Source organism: Pygocentrus nattereri, chromosome 17, assembly GCF_015220715.1.
Source record: "Pygocentrus nattereri isolate fPygNat1 chromosome 17, fPygNat1.pri, whole genome shotgun sequence".
Classification (NCBI taxonomy): Eukaryota; Metazoa; Chordata; class Actinopteri; order Characiformes; family Serrasalmidae; genus Pygocentrus; species Pygocentrus nattereri.
The window spans coordinates 25,496,730-25,516,651 of record NC_051227.1 but is presented as its reverse complement, the minus strand read 5'-3'; the positions used below and the strand labels follow the sequence as shown (position 1 = coordinate 25,516,651).

General features: G+C 39.6%; 3 protein-coding genes across 5 annotated transcripts; 2 read left to right on the top strand and 1 right to left on the bottom strand.

The window, feature by feature from the left end:
* Window positions 1-1,877: 1,877 nt before the first annotated feature.
* crybb1l3 (crystallin, beta B1, like 3) lies at window positions 1,878-5,118 on the bottom strand. 2 transcript variants are annotated; one of them, XM_017696722.1, is made up of 6 exons: window positions 5,041-5,118; window positions 4,290-4,387; window positions 4,043-4,161; window positions 3,803-3,935; window positions 2,966-3,108; window positions 1,878-2,864 (listed from the first exon to the last, which is right to left on the bottom strand). In XM_017696722.1, the coding sequence occupies exons 2-6, from the start codon at window positions 4,377-4,379 to the stop codon at window positions 2,696-2,698; spliced, it is 654 nt and encodes a 217-aa protein (XP_017552211.1). In that variant the 5' UTR covers window positions 4,380-4,387; window positions 5,041-5,118; the 3' UTR covers window positions 1,878-2,695. The 2 variants fall into 2 exon arrangements, with proteins under 2 accessions (XP_017552211.1, XP_017552212.1); XM_017696723.1 differs by having other exon boundaries at window positions 4,314-4,387.
* Window positions 5,119-6,446: 1,328 nt separating this feature from the next.
* Window positions 6,447-10,037, top strand: cryba1a (crystallin, beta A1a). Of its 2 annotated transcripts, none has more exons than XM_017696724.2 (6): window positions 6,447-6,497; window positions 7,219-7,285; window positions 7,401-7,519; window positions 8,085-8,226; window positions 8,501-8,643; window positions 9,560-10,037. In XM_017696724.2, the coding sequence occupies exons 2-6, from the start codon at window positions 7,247-7,249 to the stop codon at window positions 9,705-9,707; spliced, it is 591 nt and encodes a 196-aa protein (XP_017552213.1). In that variant the 5' UTR covers window positions 6,447-6,497; window positions 7,219-7,246; the 3' UTR covers window positions 9,708-10,037. The 2 variants fall into 2 exon arrangements, with proteins under 2 accessions (XP_017552213.1, XP_017552214.1); XM_017696725.1 differs by having other exon boundaries at window positions 6,460-6,488.
* A 1,906-nt stretch (window positions 10,038-11,943) lies between these two features.
* Window positions 11,944-18,463, top strand: dhrs13a.3 (dehydrogenase/reductase (SDR family) member 13a, duplicate 3). The gene is made up of 5 exons (XM_017696868.2): window positions 11,944-12,168; window positions 13,031-13,149; window positions 13,239-13,362; window positions 14,035-14,361; window positions 14,725-18,463. Exons 1-5 carry the CDS (start codon window positions 12,042-12,044, stop codon window positions 14,985-14,987), a joined length of 960 nt encoding a protein of 319 aa, XP_017552357.2. The 5' UTR covers window positions 11,944-12,041; the 3' UTR covers window positions 14,988-18,463.
* The last annotated feature ends 1,459 nt before the right edge of the window (window positions 18,464-19,922 follow it).

Below are 19,922 nucleotides of genomic sequence, written 5' to 3'. Positions count from 1 at the left end.
GGCAGTAGCGATTACAGAACAACAGTTCTTAAGGTCATAATCTTATCCTAACCCCAGATAAGAAAATCGGGCGGGGTTATAAAGTCTGAAATCTGGTCTTACCTGCTTTGTATAAACTTCATTTAGGACTAAATTTAGGACAGTATCTGTTAGAGAACAACAGTTCTTAAGTTCGTAATCTTAGCCTAACCCCAGATAAGAAAACAGTATTACAGAAACATTCTAACGGGATAAAATGTCCTAAATTCTGTCCTAAGTTTAAGGAAACCCAGAGGTGTCCTAACATTTGTTTTAACCGTCTGTTGTTTTGTGCAGTGATATAGTTATATAGCATATAGTTCGCCACAACTAGCATATTGATTTATGCATTTATCTACACCAAAATCTGTGCTTTAACTTTTAATCGTTTTTCTAACAGCATTTTAAAAGCCCAAGACACCACAGACGAGCTCACCACCGCCCCTCTTGTTACCTTCGTGTGTTAATGTTGATAAAACATTACAGTGATGGTGAATAATGAGAAGACAGAGCTCAACCTGCGTCTGTTTATTAGGAGGAACAATTAGGGAAATGAAACTGAAACAGGAGAGCAGCCACGCTCTGATAAACAGCAGGAGGCGCTGTCACAACATAACTTTCAGTTCTTCCAGCTTTAGTTTTGTTTGACCTCTTTTGTAATCGGTAAGGGTAGCTAACGGCCTGGCTAACTAGCCAGATTACTGTGTGCTATGGTCAGTGAGGTCAGAGAACTTGTACAGAGGAGAATTACCACTCTGCAATGGTTTCTCAAACTAGAGGGCGCTCCCGAGCACGCGGAGCATTTGGGCAAATATAAATTGATTATATTCGATTAGATTATAAATGCTTAAACATTTTAAATGTGAAAGAACACAATCATTTCCTGAACGCAGAACAGCAGAACATATTTTAAGGGCTTTTAAACTCGAGTTATAGGAGTTTAAAACGGCGCCTCATGTAGGTCCATTACGTCAGTAGTTCAATCTACAGTGGTTTAGATACATCATTTACATAAACAGTCCCAAAGGCACAGTAATAAAACTACCCTGTTTAATTTGGAAAGACAAAGAGAGGTTGGAAAATGGTCATGTAAAATCAATATTAACCTTCTGCAATAAAATCACACAAATGTTATAGAATTAGACCCCAAAGGAAAAAAAATAAGTACAAAAACAATATAGGATATGGGTCTTTCAAGTTTTGCCATTAGCTCATTCTGAGTAAAATAAACTAGAAACTAGCTCTGTTTGCTTAGTTACATCATATACATAAGCACAATGGACATTTTCAAATGATAATTTTGTGAGGAGAGCAGCTTAATTCTTCCTCAATTCCATTTTACATCACATTCACATTGAATTTCTTTCTATTCTGTTGTTTCTCCACCTGGACTGCTTTGCTGTTGCTCAAATTTCTTGCATTTGAAGTTTGGCATTTTATTTTGTACCAAACAAATCCCAAAATAGAAGAATAGCTCATCAAACTTCAGTTTCTATGCTGACATATGCCAGATGCATTAAAAGTTCCACTGAGGCAGCATTTAGCTTTTATGCTGCATAACTGGAAACATTTTTCTTATTGTGTACCTATAATTACAAAGCTCTGAGACTTTTTTTTTTATTCTTACTGCACCTTCTGTATTGATAATGATATTTCTATTTTGCTTTATTTATCTTCATTTTCATGAAGAAGATATGATTCTAAAATCATTCCATCTACATAAAAGACTGAAAAATCCTAAAGAAATACATAAAACACAAAAACATACTGTATCATAGAAAAAATGGAATTGCTGCAGAGTGCTTAGATTTGAAATATTTATTTATATTTGTAGGAAATATATTTTCCAGATGCCAGCATCCCTGAGAAAGAAACAGTGCAACAGGACCGCAACGTCTCTGCAGAGACAAAAGGGGACCTGAAGCCTGTCCAGAAGAAAGGAGAGGAAAAGAAAATCCTCGTCCGAGCAAAGCCTGCCATGTCAGGGGGCTTTCCCAAAACTCCAAGCCACAGTCCTGCTCCTGCCAATATCAGGTGTTCCGTGACCTGGACCCTGTCTCAACAAGAGGCTGACATAGGGAGGTTTGATAGAGCTTGTTAGTAACCAGTGGCCTCCTTTTGACTTTTATTTACAGTTCAGCCCTTTTTTTTGGTGTTATAGCAGTTAAACAAACAGGTGGTTTGGATTTTTGTTGAGGTTCATTGGTAGATTGCTGGGGAAAGCTCCTAATAAAGATACAGTTCTTTAATTTTAGCATAACTATGCAACATACATGAGTGTAGATATATAAAATAATAAAACAGGGGGTTCAGAAGTGAAAACAAGTTAACAAAACTAATGAAGGTCATCATTTTCATGTAATAAGAAAGACCATGAAATTTATCAGTTCAATTTGCCCCACATGTCAGCTAAAATGTTGGACAGAAAATGCAACTAAATATTTGCCTACCCTCTTCTTCACCAAGAAACCACAGGTGATCAGCAACCAGTAGTGGCAATGTGGCCCATAGCCCAACAACATAAAATATCACTTTGTTAACTAATAGGGCTATCTGCCACAGTAGCCATGCTCTGTTCTGCATGGCTCTGTAGATGTTATGAGACAATTTGAAATGATTTGTCCACAGAGCATCTCCTACAGGATCTTGCCCCATTCACCAGTCTGTACCCTGTCCCTTATGCACTCATCTCGAAGAAGCCTCTGCGATGTGTCTGCATGTCCCGCACTCGTCGGATAGACTGGATTTCGGGGTGGTTGGCACCCCACTCATTCCAGTGCTTATAAGAGCCAAACTCGAACAGGTATTGGTATCCACGATAGCCAGGGTACTGGTACCCAACCCACCTAAATGGAACAACAAAATGGTAGTGCATTTGTGAAAGTAATCATGTTTCAAAGCTAAGTCTTCAGAGTAGTAATGTTGATTTATGTAATAGGTGACCTACGTTCCTCCAGTGACTTGAATACTAGCTACTCTGTCCTGGAAGCCATAAGACCACAGACTGGGGATGTCTTCATCACAGACTTCCATCTTACGGCCTTCGAAGTTCATACACTCGTACAGGCAGATCTTATGATCTTGTGGGTCCTACAGGGAGAAAAATACAGCCCATTTTTAAACCCCTTAACCCTCAGGGTCTGTATGCAAGCATACACTTCAGTACCTCACTCTAATGTACATATTCAATGCATAATATTTATAGTAGATATTGAAAAATAAATCTCAAACAGTAAGCCTGCAGTTTAAGTGATTAAATATGTTAACCAGTCTTCAAACACTGTTAAATGCATTGTTTTTCAAAAGAAAAAAGCTTAATTTCAACCGTTTCAGGGAATATAAACAAATTCCCAAAAGCAGATTGTATTTCACCTGCTCATTGCTCCTCCCACCAAAGTATTTTTCAGTAGCAATCGTTGCAAGATTACACAAGGTTTAGAGAACGTGGGGAATGATCTCTTTCAGTCTCTACATTATGTTGAGCTTCCAGTTGAGCTATGTTGGTGTAGGTAATTATAACTTAATGGTTTGAAACATCAACAAATTTGTCACCAAAAAAATCTACATCTAGTTTGTCCTAAAATAAATTTCACACACTACAGTTTTTCATTAGGTTTAGCAGGATTTTTGCCAGCATTCTTTAAAGCTGAGCTTTACAGCAGCCACTACAAAAGAAGACATTGGTGGGCGCAGCATCAATAGGTCAGTTAACTGCACTGAATCATAGCATTAATGCCATCTCTATGATACAGTGCTGACAGACTGCTCACTCTCTTCCACCTACCATGCGTACTGGCCTGACGGACATGAAGCGATCACAGCGGTAGCTGTTCGACCAGGTGTCCCAGCGAGGGTACTCTCCCCTCTCCAAAATGAACATCTCACCACACATGTTGTGTTGCTCATAACCCACCCAGCTGAAAACAAACCAGAGCATATTTACTCCAAAAAATTCAACTTGTTAAGTTTGGTCTACAGCCTAGTACTTATTTATTTGGTTTAATGTTAGCAGCTGAACACCTACGGGCCACACTCCACTATGATGGAGCGAACACGGTCGAGGCCCTTCTCACAGATATTTCGACACTCCCCGCTTAACTCCATCATGCGGCCTTGGAAATTCTCACACTCGTACAGATATATCTGCTCAGATATACACAGAACAGTGATCAGAATTTACAGAATGTATTATCTGACAGACAATGCGCATGTTTTGGTGTTCATACCAGCAATCCAATGGTAATGGGGTTTGAAATGAAAACAGTAATCACCATTACAGGATAGTGTTGACCTACTTTGTGGGTGCGCATCCCCATGGCAGAATGGCTGCCAATACTACCCTGCACAGCGGTGTGAGACATAGCTGAGGCTGTATTCACAGACAGTGAGAGAGAGAGAGAGAGTGAGAGTGAGAGAGAGAGTTTGAAAATCAAAGCTCTGTGACCATTCCATTATTGCACTATGACACAAAAAGGGGAAATTCTCTTTAGGTAAGACTTCATTAGAGGCAGCTAAAGTAAATATGTAGTATCTCCAGTTCTATTTTGCTTAACCCTATACACCCTAAGCGCTCATATATGAGCCCATACTGCAATATCTTACTGTCATAACTGTGTGACTTACATAATAGTTTCATAATAGTTAATTGTCTTGAATTTCCAAATACTGAATGGTACAACCTAAGATTAATAATTGAATAATAAGACTAACATTGAAGTAGTCAAAACTTAGAAATAATTGCCTAAACATTAATCACTAATAATCTTTTACTCTCAATTTATCAATTTTGTGGTGTCTTGACTAAAACACCACATTGCTATATAATCTACTAGTAGCATTCTATTCAAAATGGACAGCGCTGCAAAAAGAATAGCAGTCACAACACAGTGAAATCCATGGCTCGTATGTTATAAAGAGTGGGAGTTCCCAAAGTTAGCAAAGGAGGGCCATCCTCTTTGTGCTTAGGTATCCCTTTAATTTGGTCCCTTGCCCTCCCTCCAGAAACCCCCCCTCGGATCTCACCAAAATGCTGCAGTCAGGCACAGAGCAATGGAATGTAAGAGGAGTGCTGGCAGAGGAAAAGATGGCAAGGCCCAAATGAAGTGCTGGTCCAGCCTTTGCAAGGGTTCTATATATACATATATATCCGAGGCATGCTATTAGGCCAGCATGCCGCCACTCCATTGGATAAAAGTGATGGGGTTTGGGGAGGGCGTGGAGAGCGAGCTTATCTCTGTGGCCTTGCTGACTCTGCTCGTCGCTTTGTTCCACGACTCTGCTGGACACCCACCTCCATCAGCAGAAAGCCTCTCTCCCTCCCACCATTCCTCTCTCTCCCTCTCTCTCTCTGTAGCACTGATAGCAATGTGCTGACCTCAGTAGGCTAGTCTCAGCCCTCCACTGGGCTCAGTAACATGCATTAGTGCTGTTGTGTGCACTGGTGGACTTGAATATACCTGTAACTGCTCACTGTGGTTTGTTTGTTTGTGTTATTTTTGTGAGCCTGAATAAAAAAGAACAGGAAAGTCAAGCCAGAGCAGTGGGAAACTAATTATTGTATTTGGCAAGAATTTGCTTAAGTCACATTACTTCCATATTACTTCCAAATTACTTTAAAATATATTTGCCACTGAAAGTTATATCATTTGTCAATTAAAAATATCTAAAATACACCCCAAAGTTAAAATGTTCAAATGAATCTCCTTTGGATTAAAAAAGGTTTATTTGCATCCCTGAAAGACACAATCCACATTTTTCTTTCACCTAATCAGACTCCTCCTCATGGTCCACCTAGCCCCAGCTAGCAGCCTGCTTTGCATAAAATCAAAGGAGTGGGCAGGACATGGATGTTGAATAGCTGCACACGTAGAGGCCTATGTGTGTGTGTGCATGCATGTGTGCATGTGTGTGGGTATGTAAGGGCCGGCGATCAGTTGAGCCACTAGTTGTCCATGGAGTTAGACAGCAGTGAGCACCGGTCCTCCACAGACTCAGGGGCTGTTAATAATTAATTGCGTTTGAAGTTATTTTTGTACAAGTTGTAAATTATTCTATGTCAACTTTATTTGTGTAGAAAAGTTTGTCTAGAAACCATTCTTAAATGAGGTTGACTTTAAAGAGCTCTGAAGGTGACAACTCTGGCTGTTGCTAGGTTGCTAGGTTCACCCCCTCTGTGTGTCTCTTGCCTGATGAACCCGTCATGTGTACAAGTATGTATGGAAGCCCTTGACCTGGCATGGAGCCTGGTGCCATCGAGCAGTGGGCACAGTGCCCTCCTGGCAATTGGTATTGTGGGCCGGTTAAAGCCAGTGGCTCAGGCACAAACAATGAGGCCTGGAGCAAATTGCTGACTGCTGCCTAGCCTGTGGCCTAGCTCCCTATTCACCCAAGCCATGTATAAATAGAGCCCTCAGCAAGAGGTCAGGAGACCGTTGTGTGGAGCCCCCTGAACGCACACAGCTATTTGTTGGGTAGGTCAGGTAAGCACTGCATCTCTGTCCTTTCAGCCACTGGGCTCATTTTCCATTTAGCACTTTTTGCTGATCTGCAAAAATCTGCACAACACAGCTCACCATTCAAAAAAAAAGGCCCAAAACAAACAAAAGGGCTAGCATGCAAGCATAATCGAAAGACTTGCATAGACACTTTAACACTCAGAGCATAGCAACTGCATGCACTTAAATTACACAAATTCTTATTAGTAAAACTTTGCTCAAGTCTCAGGTGCATTGGTATCATTTTCACTAATTTAACATCCACACAAAAAATGCAATCTAATTTATTCTCTTCCAAGTTTAATTGAAGTTATATGTCTAATTTACCAATATATTCAATGGTTTGATTTGATGTGCATAATAAGAATCGGACCTGTTCAGACAGGAAGGTGTTGTATGTTCAGTGCTGTTCTAACTGATGAACATTGTTTTAAGCCATCAGACTGAGAAGCAATGTCACTTTTGAAATCTAGTCTGTTGGAGGAAAGTTGATAAGGGTTAAGACATTCGGCCACTGCTTTCTGCTTTTTCATGTTATATGGTTTTTGGAAGATTTAGATTTTTAATCTTCACATATATATATATATATATATATATATATATATATATATATATATATATATATATATATATATATATATATGTGTGTGTGTGTGTGTGTGTGTGTGTGTGTATGTGTGTGTGTGTGTGTGTGTGTGTTCTTCAGGTCAAGCAGAATTGAGATATTTGCAAGAATGGCTCTGACTAATCCCATACCAATGGGACCATGGAAGGTGAGTGGGTAGTGATGATGAAAGCTCTTAAAGGTCAACAGACAGATTGCAGTAGAAACAGGCCGCAATGACACTGACACATTTCATTAAGCACTGTTGGTGTGTCCATGCTTAGATTACAGTATATGACCAGGAGAACTTCCAGGGAAAACGAGTGGAGTTCACCTCATCCTGCCAGAACATCATGGAGTGCGGAATGGACAATGTTCGCTCCCTGAAGGTGGAGTGCGGAGCGTAAGTCATGCCTACACATACATTATGCATATGGTAACATTGGGGCTGAACTATATATGGTTTGTTAATTGTAATTACAATATTAGCTGTAGAAACCAGGCTGCACAGTTCAAACAGGTCCGCTAACCAATCATTTTTTTTATGTGATCATTTTGTTCAGTATCTTGATCAATATACATTGAGGCATGATCCAGTGTGAAGTATTCATGTGCAGCATGAACCAGTGTGAATAATCAATCTTCAACCATCAAGAGTTCTCCTCCACATTTGTAATATATTACAGACACATTGCAGTCACAATATGTAGCAATACAATGACAATAGAATATTTTATCCCTACCAATATCAACTAATATCTACATTTTCTCTTGTGTTGCATTAAGTGGATATTCTTTAAAATTTAGAAAGGCTCTTCACACATGCACATCTCATTTTCAGAAGTAGTTCTTTGAAAAGCTCACAGTAAAAGTGTCTTAAGGGAAGCAAAACAGCTTCAAAAAACATCTTTAGGCACTTTTATTTTGCTAGAGGATAGTGCCTTCTAATCTTGTGTGTGTTTGGGCAGCTGGGTAGGTTATGAGCACTCCAGCTATTGTGGACAGCAGTTCATCCTGGAGAGAGGAGACTATCCTCGCTGGGAGTCTTGGAGTGGCAGCAATGCTTACCACATCGAGAGGCTGATGTCCTTCCGCCCAGTCTGCTGTGCTGTGAGTGTGCCTTTCTATTATACACCACAATAAGCAGCTGAATTATCTTTTCTGAATTATCTAAAAAATTTTGATCTAAGAGAAAGTGTATACATGGCCAGCATACTCAGTTGGACAGTTTTTCAGACATTGATTAAACTAGAGCCTAAAGTAAAAAGAATTTCCAGTGGTTAATTACTATTGGCATTGCAACACAATAAAAGACTAGGTTTAATCTGTGTCTGGAAAACCAGCCAACAAGTTGGCTGATATGAGTCTATGCTGATATGTGCAGAACCATAAGGAGTCCAAGATTGTTGTGTATGAGCGGGAGAATTTCATTGGGCATCAGTGGGAAATGGCCGATGACTACCCCTCTCTTCAGGCCATGGGCTGGCCCAACAATGAGATTGGATCCATGCAGGTTCAAAGTGGGGCGTGAGTACCATGGAACTCAATGCTTTTGGTAGTCTATTGTTCACATGCATCTACAATCACAAACAAACCACCTGGAATATGAATGTAAAATAATACAAATGACAAAACTGTTTTACTCAGTGGGGCTTTGGTCATAGATTAACCCCTTAAAATCAAGTCTTATTATCAAAGTGAGCACTACAAATTACTCAGTAACTAATCTGAAACAAACTTAACCTCTCCAACTCTAGCCTTATTATTCTGCTATTAAAGAAATTATTTGTTAAAAAAATTTAATTTACATAATTCCCCGCATTTAGTAGTTTGACCCAGGGCTGGTCAGTGTCTAAAGTTTGCTTATTTAGATTTACTATGGAGGCTAATATAGCTCAAAAAGTGAAAGTCTGCATCACCAAAAATGTTTGTTCAAGGATCTAGATCTGTATTGTTTTTGGGGCCTTGTAGCTCCATTAGAAAAATGAAGAAGCAAACTTCAGACACCAAACATGTCTTGGCTGCTCAGTCAAGTTTGGGGTTAGAAGAAAATCTGTAAATTAGATTTTTTGCCAAACAATTCCATTAGTCCTAAGACATATTATTCAGTAACAATTAAGTACTATAAAATCTATATGGATGCTACATAGTTATGAAAGTGGGGGCTCACATACAGGACCAGAGGGTTTAGAGCAGTGGTCACTGACCCTGCTAATTAACTTCTTCAGAAGATCTTGATTGGCTGGATCAGATGCATAAATGTGTTATCATGTTACTTGATGTTTAGAACTAAACTCTGTGGGAAAGTCTTTAGGAGGATGGTTAGTGACCACAGGTTCAAAGAATTAATCAGTTCTTGAGAAACTAGCCCAGTGTAACTTGATGATGAGTGAGTAGACCAGGCTGTGACTTCATGTCTGCTATTCTTCCCCCTCTCATGTAGCTGGGTCTGCTACCAGTACCCTGGCTACCGTGGATACCAGTACATCCTGGAGTGTGACCGCCATGGCGGAGAGTACAAACACTACAGGGAATGGGGCTCTCACGCTCAGACCTTCCAGGTGCAGTCCCTCCGCCGAGTGCAGCAGTGAGGGCCTCTCCTCCTTCTCCCTGCCTCCCTCCCCCACCTCCAACTCCTCCTCCTCATCCTTCTCCACATCCTCACCTCCACCCATTCACTCCAACTGTGGCCAGCCCAGTTAGACTCCTCACGGCAAAGGCTGAAGATCTGGTGCTACACAACAAATGTTTACAGCACTTTTCTCTCCTCGTCCCCCCAAGCAAAAGAAAGAAGGGAACGAGAGAGCCCCCAGCAGTCAGGGGGTGTGAACGGGGCAGTGATGTAACTCAGGCTTTGCTCCTTATCATTGTCACAGTGCAACCTGTGCAAAAAGTGATCAATAAAGGGTACCTACATAAAATTGTTCTGCTGTGTGAGAGTACATGGAATGGTTTCTTCTTCCTTCAAAAGCTGGGAACAAAAAAATGAGCAGACAAATTAGATGTTTGTGACTTATCTTGCACAGGATAGTTTTAGAAAATGAGTCATAAGCACAAAATTGTGTCTTAACCCTCAACTTGTAAATAAGCTTGGATAAAAAAGCATAAATAAATTTGAATGCGGGTGGATTTTATCTTGTCATGGAATGTTAATTTGCTTGATTTGGGCAAACAAGTTTAAAGCAAAACAGTGTCGTTTGAGAAATCCATTTCTAGTCAATGATAAGATTTTTAATTCATTCAGCTGAATTAGTGAAAACCGTTTTTATCTTTTATCTTGTGTAGTATAGAAACACTGTTAAAGGTTCAAACTTGTGGTTAATATAATAAATCTAATCTAATCTAATCCAAGCAGCAAAAACAGCCCATTTCTAACTCATTTTGTGTCTTTGTGCTTCTTTTTAAGCTTCTTTTGAACTTATTTTACATATATCCTCTGGAGGTGCACATATTGTAAACTTTTTTGGCTGATTCTGATTGTATTTCTTTACAGCAAATGGCTGATGTTTTGGCACAACTTTTTACCCTTTTTTTTTGCATGAAGCTCTCACTGTAAATGAACACAAGCTCACTAGCGTGTTACCGGTATTTTGTAATGGTGAACTAAACCAGCATTTTAAATACATGAAGGAAAAACAGTTGCCTATTTTAATAACATAAATCAAGCAAAGTACTCCATGGAAAGTTGAAAGGAACTGGCCATTTAGTCATACATATATGCTGTTATATTTTGGTACAGCTGTAGCAGAGGCAAACAAATACGCATGAGTACATTCAAGTCAGATTTCCGTCTTAGAATTTGCAACACATCTACCAATAAATAAATAAATAAATAAATAAATAAATAGCCCGAGCAAATCATTTTATAATTCCTCCATCCCAAGCGGCCTCAGCCTCCAGCAGTTTACCCCCGCCCATTCAGGCTGAGAATATTTACATATATCAGTACTAAATATATCAGTATTAACTGTTTAAAGATTAGATCACAAAATTGTCTGTAAAAGGAATTATAACTGGTTTAACACACAAACCCTTACAAATTCGATAATAAATTACAAGACAAACGTAGGCGAAAATGTAGCTGCGACAAGAAGCGCAATGGCGACACCGTGTGGCGGGTCTGTTGTACTGCAACAAGCTTGTGGAAATGAAACCCGGAAGTGGATGTTTGACGTAATGAAAAATAAAGAAGCGCATGCTGGTTGACATAACCGTTAACTTTACATTTTAGAAACGTATTTCAGAGCCGGTTTATGAGGAGCCTGGCCACTTCCTATTGCCCCCGTTATATCAAAAACAGGACTGCTAATCAGCAGAGGGCCCTCGCGAGTGAGTCCTCAATGAATGGGAATAAATGGAGCCCAACGGCTAAAAACGAAAAGTTAAAATAGTTTCTAATCACTTGCCCAGAACGTTTCTTTAATTTTAGAAAGAAGAAGGCTGTATTTCACTAAAAAAGCAAAGAAAAGTCACCTATATATTTCTTTTTTTCTACATCAAACGGCTGTTGGGCAGCAGGAGGCGGGCTTTACTGCTTGAGCGGGATGATTGATTGGCGAGCGGAGCAGCTCATTGGCTGTTCGCGCTCACTGACGTCATGGACCTACATGAGGCGCTGTTTTAAACTCCTATAGCTCGAGTTTAAAATCCCTTAAAAAATATAACAGCGGTGTTAAAATGTTTTATGGTGTTCTGCGTTCAGGAAATTATTGCATTCTTTACATTAAAAATATTTAAGCATTTATAAACTATGACCATCAAATGCTCCGTGTCAGCTCATTCATTTTGGACTTACTCGGGACCTCCCTCTAGCGTTTGAGAAAACCGGAAGACATTGCAGAGTGGGAATTCTCCTCTCTACAAGTTCTCTGCTTATTTTGCTTTTGCTTGCCAAGAGAGAAGTGAGAAGGTAACGTGTTGGAACCATGTCTGCTCTGCTGATGATCTTAGTGAGCGCTCTGACAGCTTATGTCCTGATTTACTACAACGTGTTCAGAGGATCCAGGTGCAGAAGCAGAGCCACACTGAAGGGGAGGACAGCAGTTGTCACCGGTTGGTTAAAACTCGGGTACAAACTGAAAGCGAGCTCGGTAGCAGGTTTATTGTGTGCGATTATTTCTACAGTACCAGCCATTCAAGTGGATTTGATATTATTGCAGTGTTTGTTTTCTTGAAGAGGAATTCCACCCCCCCCCAAAAAAGTTTGCGAACAGTTTTAGAGATGTAAACAAAGCCACTCAGAATGGTCTGGTGTGAAGTAGTTCATTGTGGAGAGATTTATTTACAGTAGTGATGACAGGAACCAGCCAGGGTTGTTTACAACACAAATATAGCTGCTGTATTTACTGTCCAAAACCAGTGAACCTACACGCGTCTTCTGAGTTTTTGTATGTGATGCTGATGATAGTAAAATAGTCATAAATCTGAAATGTTAAGTTTTATTATTATTTTGCCTCACAACAACCTGCATGTACTCGTCTGCCATACATGGATTAAAATACATTTTAATTCAAAAACATATCACAAAACTGTTGTAAACAATGCCTCAGTATTCATAACCATTCATGTAGTAAGTTTTTGTCAGCGAGCTTGAGTGGATGTCCGGTTCCTGTTACTACCACTGTGAACAGTTCTGACTCTGGGAGTTTCTCTACAATGACATATTTCACATCAAAACTCTCTGAATGACTCTGTGTACATCTTAACCACTTTATTATGTAGAATTTTGGAAAAATGATTGGAGTTCCTCTTTAACTCAAAGCTCAGTGGGTCATTTCGTCTTAAATGATGTAGCAGTTACATTTGGAGTATTACTACTGTACTCATTAACTTAAGGCGGAGCGTATAGTTCTAATAAGAAGCCAACCTCAGTTTTGTAGTGAAGTATCAGTCTCTTAAATGTTATTTTGCACAGGGAGCAACACCGGCATTGGGAAGGCAACAGCTCTGGATTTGGCTAAGCGAGGAGCCAGAGTTATCCTCGCCTGCCGAAACCAAGAGAAAGCAGAGGCGGCTGTCTACGACATTAGGAGGGTAAGGTCGTATTTTGTCTTACTTTCTGCAAATGAATTTATTACTTTAGTAGAGTACCCACTGTTCATTAATTAAGCTGCGTCTCATAGGAAAGCGGGAACGCGGCGGTGCTGTTTATGCATCTGGACTTGGCGAGTCTGAAGTCTGTGCGCTCTTTTGCTGAGACCTTTTTGAAGACTGAGCCCAGACTGGATCTACTCATCAATAATGCAGGTAACTTTCAATTTGCCACTGAACATCAGGGCTGAGCTGGGCAGAGTAGTTCAGAAATGTACTCAAGAAAAGGTACTTTTACTTTATTAAAATAAATCCAGTGAAAGTAGAGTAAAAGCAGCTGTCAAAAGACAGTGTGAGTAAAAAAATGTATTAGATTAAAAAAAAACAACAAAACAAAACAAAAAAAAAAAAACGCTGAAGTACTAAGTCCCCAGTAGTACATCCAGCATCTATCAGCATAGGAAGTGAAGTTTTTTGGCTGCTGATCTTAAGGTTTTGGCGATCCTTTGGTCTAATAAAATGCTTAAAAGAAGCTTTGAATAGAATGTTTAGAAAATTCAAAAAGAACAATGAAACTTAACCCAAGAAAGTAATTAGGAGCCAACTGTAAATTACTAAAATGAAAGTGTGAAAAAGTTCTATTTTCAAAACTTTACAAATTAATTGAAATATAAGTAAGAATAGTTTGAAAAATGCATGGAAATGTACAAATCTAACACAGTTTGATTTAAGCATGTGCATGGTGTGTATTAAGGAGTGGAAAGCAGACAGTAATATTAGGATAGTATTGGCTCAAGGACTCTTAGAAGGAAGTCTAATTCTCCTGGGTTGTATAGTTCACACCTCTTTCCTCTGGAGACCCCTAAACTGTTTTGTGCTTTGCTGTAGGCATGATGGGACCAGGCAGGACTGAGGATGGCTTTGGCATGGCGTTTGGGGTCAATCACCTGGGCCACTTCTTGTTAACTCTGCTGCTGCTGGACCGGCTGAAGGCATCAGGGAACAGTCGAATCATCAACGTGTCAGCCCTGCTGCACCGCCTAGGCTCAGTGGACTTCAACACTCTCAACACACACAAAGCCCTGGTGACAGGACAGTCCTCCTGGCACTGCTTCAGGGCCTACTGCCACAGCAAGCTCTGCAATGTGCTCTTCACCCGTGAGCTCGCCAACCATCTAGAGGGGACCAGTGTCACCTGCTATAGCCTGCATCCTGGTTAGTGAGCCTTAAGTTTCCTACATTTTTGAGTCCATCATACTCCCAAAGTGGTATCGTAAGGCATAGTTGTCCGCACAATATATTCATTACATAAGTTTACAGGTTCCATAATTTAGTTGTGTTGCACATATTAACTGAATATTTGGTCATTTGGGGAAAAAAATAAACTGGTTGCATTCAGTTTTACTTAATTTGTTAGTCCTGTACAACTTCACAGGTTTCATATAATAAGTGAGACACTGTAAGAAGCTGGAAATAAAAATGTAGAAATAATTAGATGTGCCCCTAATGTGTGTAATATAGCTTAGGCTTATTCACTATGTGAAGCTTTATTCTGTGTCTTTTTCATTTTTGTGTAAGGAGTGATTGCTACTGATTTTGTACGTAATATGAGCCTGTGGGTGAGGCTGCTGCTGCTGCTGCCCTTCTCCAAGCTCTTCTTTTTGGACTCAGAGGGGGGCGCACAGACCACACTGCACTGCGCGCTTCAGGATGGTCTGGAGCCTCTGAGTGGACGCTACTTCTCCTCCTGTGGCTTGCAGGAGGTCAGCACAGCTGGACGTGATGATGCTTTGGCCAGGAAGCTATGGGAAGTGAGTGAGAGGCTGTGTGGCCTGTCATGAAAGTGAGGTATGTGGGGCATAGAAGACCTTCACTAAAGGAAGTGACTCCAGATGCCTTGTGAAGGACAGACAAATGGCTTATTACTAGGAGTTTTTTTAATGACTGCTGGATGCTAAGTGCCATAACATTTTTAATAATTTGTCTTTCTGATGAACTGCTAAGGGTTGCACAAAGAGATTTTCCATCAGTGTTATTTTCTCTTCTCTTATACATTAAGCTGTTATAATAACTATACAGTTCCAAAGGTGCATTATGTTTGTGATTTATTCAGTAGAATTGTGCTTAATATTAAATAATTATTGTTTCAAATTATGTAAAGAGTGTTGTGGAGAGAAGGTGAACTCATAAGTTCATTCATTCATGTTGTCTTAAAGTGAAATATTAAAGTGCTGGATCTTTTTTGGAATTTATTCCATAGCAATTGAACTTGAACATGTTGTGTTTTAAATAAATCCTCATCAGAACTGATTATATTACAAGAACTACTTAAAACTTTCTCAGTTTCCGCTTTCATGTAGGTAAGTGTTACTTGGAAAAGATGTAGGGAAAACTGCAAAATAATGTCTGTTCATGGATTTGTACCATAGCTCAGACTGCTAACAGAGATGTTCTTCAGCAGAACCAGTGGTTGGGCTGTTGTACCTGGTTGGTTTTGTTCACTGGGTGGCAGTAGCGTGCCATTGAAATGGTCCTGTGCCCAGCATGGCTTGTGTTTGTCAGGACAAGAGCCAGGGCGACATAACCTTAACTAAAGAGACTTCTGTCAAGATGACAGGCAGTAGGATACAGCGCTTCCAAGCTTTCTAGAACATTGAGAATTTGAAGTCTTTTTGTGTAATTTCAGGGTGCAGGGGAAATGAAACAGCATTGTGTCACGCAGTGCTAATCAGGTGGCATTGAGTTTCTGCAGCTTCACTTCCCTACCATTGACAGTTCTTTCATTTTTAAATCATGCTGCCTCATCATGTGTTGGTTGGCGAAGTCCTAAAAAAATCAATATAGGTACGTGAGATTTGCTGTGCTGGTGTGTCTTGTCTGTTCTTTATGTATTGAGGGTGCTGTAGGTATTGTTTGGTTACTATAGGAGCTGATGCTCAAGGCTGTCACTGAGAGTTAATGTACATAGTGCATAAACTCTCTTGCTTGTCTGTATAGACTGTTGCCCTCAGAGTGCATGTATGAAGCTATTGATGCACATGGTAAGGCTGATGTTGTGTTCACCTTTTATGTGCATTCTTCTAGACCCTTTTTATAAGGTCCTGTTGCAAACACAGACTGTAAGAGAAGACTGAAGAGGATCACTATGGTGGGTAACCTAAAGTTGCAGTGATCTGGGAATTGGAGGCCAATGCCGATGTCTGATTATGTACATTATGAAAACACATATGAAAATAGGAAATAAGTTATAATCATGGTCATTTTGGTTCTAGTTGCCTGTTGCATTCAATAAAAAAATAATAAAAATAGCTCACAAAAATTGCCCCTAAAATGGCCATTGGCTGATTCAGCTGTAAAGAAATCAGAACTGTAATATGTCATAAAAATTCATAAAAAGCATCCCCCAGTGTTCTCTCAGCTGGCTGTCCCTTGGTGTCCTCTGTCTCTCTCACTCATGCACTGTAAGTCTGTAACTATGCCGTACTGTTCGATTGGATCTCTAGAGGCGACACATCGATGAGCGACGCCAGGTGTTTGCTTTGGACGCACTCCCGAGCTTCTGGGCACAGTACTTAACCACTGGATTAGTGCATCAATTAGCAATCACTGCATGGGAGGGCCCTGATTGATTGAGACTGTTGATGCTCTGCTGAGTGTGAGGCATGCTGGAGCTTGTGTTTGTGTAATGCACCCGTGTGTGTGTGTGAGCCAATAATATATCAGCGTATGATTGAACTCAGTGGTGACTTTACAGAAGAAGGAAAAAAACATTCTTAACCTAGGTTTGTTTAAACAGCAACTATGTCTAACCTTCCAAGTGTACACACATGCACACTGAGCTTCTGGCATGAAGCCTTTGAACATACGTAATATGACTGAATGATTGAGAGGCATAGGGTTTGAAAGGTGTACCTAAATAAGTACACTGATATTTATATTGGTTTTGATTGTGTTAGTATATAGTTTAATCGTAGGTTATCACTTCTTAGCTTCTGTCTTCTGTGATTTGTGTTTAAAAAATATTTCTGCCTAAGAATCAAAAACTAGTTTTAATTTTTGTTTTACAAATATCAATCATAGCCTCTTTAGTTTTGTACTAGAGTTGTAAGGCTAATGTTGCTAAAAATGATTATAAGCTTGTGACCGCCTTTTAGCATTGTACAGGCAGCATGCTGAAATCATCACAGTTGCCTTAAACCATGTTGAGTTGTTAAGTAATCCCAGACAGGCTTGCTTATGTTATTTCTAACACTTTGTGATGTACTGTTCCGTATTATTCCTATATAAACATTGAGCAAAATAAGTCCTGCAGCTGAATTTTTTCAGTCTTTTTGTTATTTTTGTAGATACCTAAAAATTGGAACATCAAACACATATTGAGTGTTCCACTACATTTGTGGTAATGGGAATATTGTGTAAATTTGATGTTTGATGCGGTGCAGTGCAGTGCAGTATTTCAATGTATGTAGCAGGTGGCATGTGTAGCCAGTACAGGCGGGCCTCAGTCTGTAGGGACAAACAGAGTGATGGTGGGTCTCACGTTGGAGTAACACTGTAGGTGTGAGGTAGAGTAGTGGGTGGGGCTGCCGTGTGTGTGTGTGTGTGTGTTATGGTGATGGGGATGATGACAATTTGGAGACGTATTCACATTCAGCCTCCTTTACCAAAGCTCTTTTTTTTCCCCTTCTCATCTCGCTCCTCCTGGAAATGCCGTTTGAAGTCAGTAAATAGAAGCATCCTTTGGGTCATGTTATTTCCACTGGTGCAATTAACATCCCCATCTGCTAATCTGTGATTAACGATGTTTACAAATATGCTAGCATGTGCAGAAGAGCGGCTCACACCTTTCTTTCTTTCCATCCCAGCTCTCATCTCTTTCTCTCTCCCCGGTGCGAATGGCCAGCAAACCCAGGGAGATTTCTCCATTGTCCTGATGTTAATTGGGGAAAAAAAGTTCAAGTTGCTGAACTCATTATTAGAGTGGGGGTAGGGGAGGGATGCTGACGAAAGCTTTTGGCCAAAGGGACAGACGACGTTTAGCTTCCAAATGGTGCAGAGAGACTGACTGATTGATGATGTTGACATGTTCCATCTTGGAGTGAAGCTGTAGTATAAGGTATTGGCATTATAAAGATGCCATATAACCAGTACCTGAATAGTAAAAATGAAGTGATTCATTTTTAGCATGTATTTCTGAGATTAGATGTAAAATCTTTTTGCATAAGGATAGGAAAGGTATAAAGAAATTAAGTGGGTAAAAAAAAAAAAAAATTAGTTTTAAAAACTGAAGTTCAAAAAAATTATTAAAAGGTAGAACCATGCGAGACCTAGTAGATCACCAAAACGGTCACCATCAGATAAACAGTACTTAAATTAAACTCCACTCGTTTCAGATCCAGAAAAATCCACGTGTTTCTGTCCATCCTTCCACCAAGAGGAGACAACTCAGCACTACAAAACAATATGTAGCTGTCAAGAAGATATTACTAAAAAAAACTGGTCTAAAAAAAATCTCAGGACAAAAGTCCAAACCTCAGCATCACTGTTTGGGATTACTAGGATTGAGAGAAGCAGAAAATGCAACCAAATTTTAAGACTGAACTTTGGAGGTGTGGAAAAATATCTCTGCTGTTCTCTGAGAAGCGAGCCTCCTGAAGAGAATGGAAGCTGTAATAAAGTCAAAACCTGGACACACTGAATACTGAAAAATTTGATAGTATATTTACTTGTTTTACTTGTTTGTTTTTTGTTAAATATATGTAAAATATAAGTTTTGTGCCTTTTGCCTGATGCTGAAAAATGAATAACTTAGTGTTTTGACTGGTGGTAAAATAAGCAATAAGTGGTCTCTGACTAATGCACAGAACTAAAGAAAATATTGTAAGTTCTTTGCAATTCCACAGAGTACAGACAATATATTTTTTTTTACTTTTATAAGATTCAGATGTTTCAGTGCATCCATTCTTAATAGAATCTCTTTCCCCAGTGATTATTGTCAGATTCTGTATGTTTTTACCCTCCTTTTTAGGTATAGATTAATTATTTATTGTTGTCTGTTGCCAAAATAGCTTAAAGTGCACTGTAGAATCTAGTTCTACCTCTTCTTCCCCACTGTTTTGAAGCATCAAGCAGTCATGTGGCTATGTGCAAATCTACCTGTCTTGTTAAACTTTGGTTATTATGTTCTGGCTTTAATTACCCTTCTCTTTTATTTATTTATTTTTTTTCTGCTGCAAACGATGATGGATTCAGATGAGCCAGTCTAGGTTGTTTCCATTTAAAAAAAAAAAAAAAAAAAAAACTTTATAAACATACATTCAATCACACTATTTAGGTAAATGAGCCCATTTTGCAGTTTTAGCAATTTGCTGTAATTTCATGGGGAAGCGTAGCTTGCTGTGTGCTCTGCAGAAAGCATACTGCTGGGATGGGTGGCACAGGAAAAGCTATCAATTAGACAGGAACTGCAGCATTTTGCAGTTGTTTTACTAATTGCCAATTAGCTACCTTGGAATAAAGCACCGTCCTTTGTTGTATTTTAGAGATTTAGTGGGTAACCAGTCATTAACAGACGCTTTCTGGATATTTACAAAAACATTAGCAGTGTCACAGGGGAGTGATTGTGTTTTCTCAAAAAGCGCAGCATCCCTAGAGGTGCTGGTTAAATCAGGGGAAGAGAATGCCGTATTATATCTGTCTGCTCTGAGGTCTGTTTGTATCCGAAGGAAGAAAAAGCTAAGGGTCAGTGTTTCTGCTGCATTATATGGAGCCACAAG

Excerpts from the sequence above, each read along its gene's own strand:
- dhrs13a.3 (XM_017696868.2), top strand. The coding sequence starts at position 12,042 with ATGTCTGCTCTGCTGATGATCTTAGTGAGCGCTCTGACAGCTTATGTC. Across the intron at positions 13,363-14,034 it reads TCTACTCATCAATAATGCAG|GCATGATGGGACCAGGCAGG; the intron begins GTAACTTTCAAT and ends GCTTTGCTGTAG. Across the intron at positions 14,362-14,724 it reads CTGCTATAGCCTGCATCCTG|GAGTGATTGCTACTGATTTT; the intron begins GTTAGTGAGCCT and ends TTTTTGTGTAAG.
- cryba1a (XM_017696724.2), top strand. The coding sequence starts at position 7,247 with ATGGCTCTGACTAATCCCATACCAATGGGACCATGGAAG. Across the intron at positions 7,286-7,400 it reads TACCAATGGGACCATGGAAG|ATTACAGTATATGACCAGGA; the intron begins GTGAGTGGGTAG and ends GTCCATGCTTAG. Across the intron at positions 8,227-8,500 it reads TCCGCCCAGTCTGCTGTGCT|AACCATAAGGAGTCCAAGAT; the intron begins GTGAGTGTGCCT and ends TGATATGTGCAG.
- crybb1l3 (XM_017696722.1), bottom strand. The coding sequence starts at position 4,379 with ATGTCTCACACCGCTGTGCAGGGTAGTATTGGCAGCCATTCTGCCATG. Across the intron at positions 3,936-4,042 it reads ATCATAGTGGAGTGTGGCCC|CTGGGTGGGTTATGAGCAAC; the intron begins GTAGGTGTTCAG and ends GTTTGTTTTCAG. Across the intron at positions 2,865-2,965 it reads ATTCAAGTCACTGGAGGAAC|GTGGGTTGGGTACCAGTACC; the intron begins GTAGGTCACCTA and ends TGTTCCATTTAG.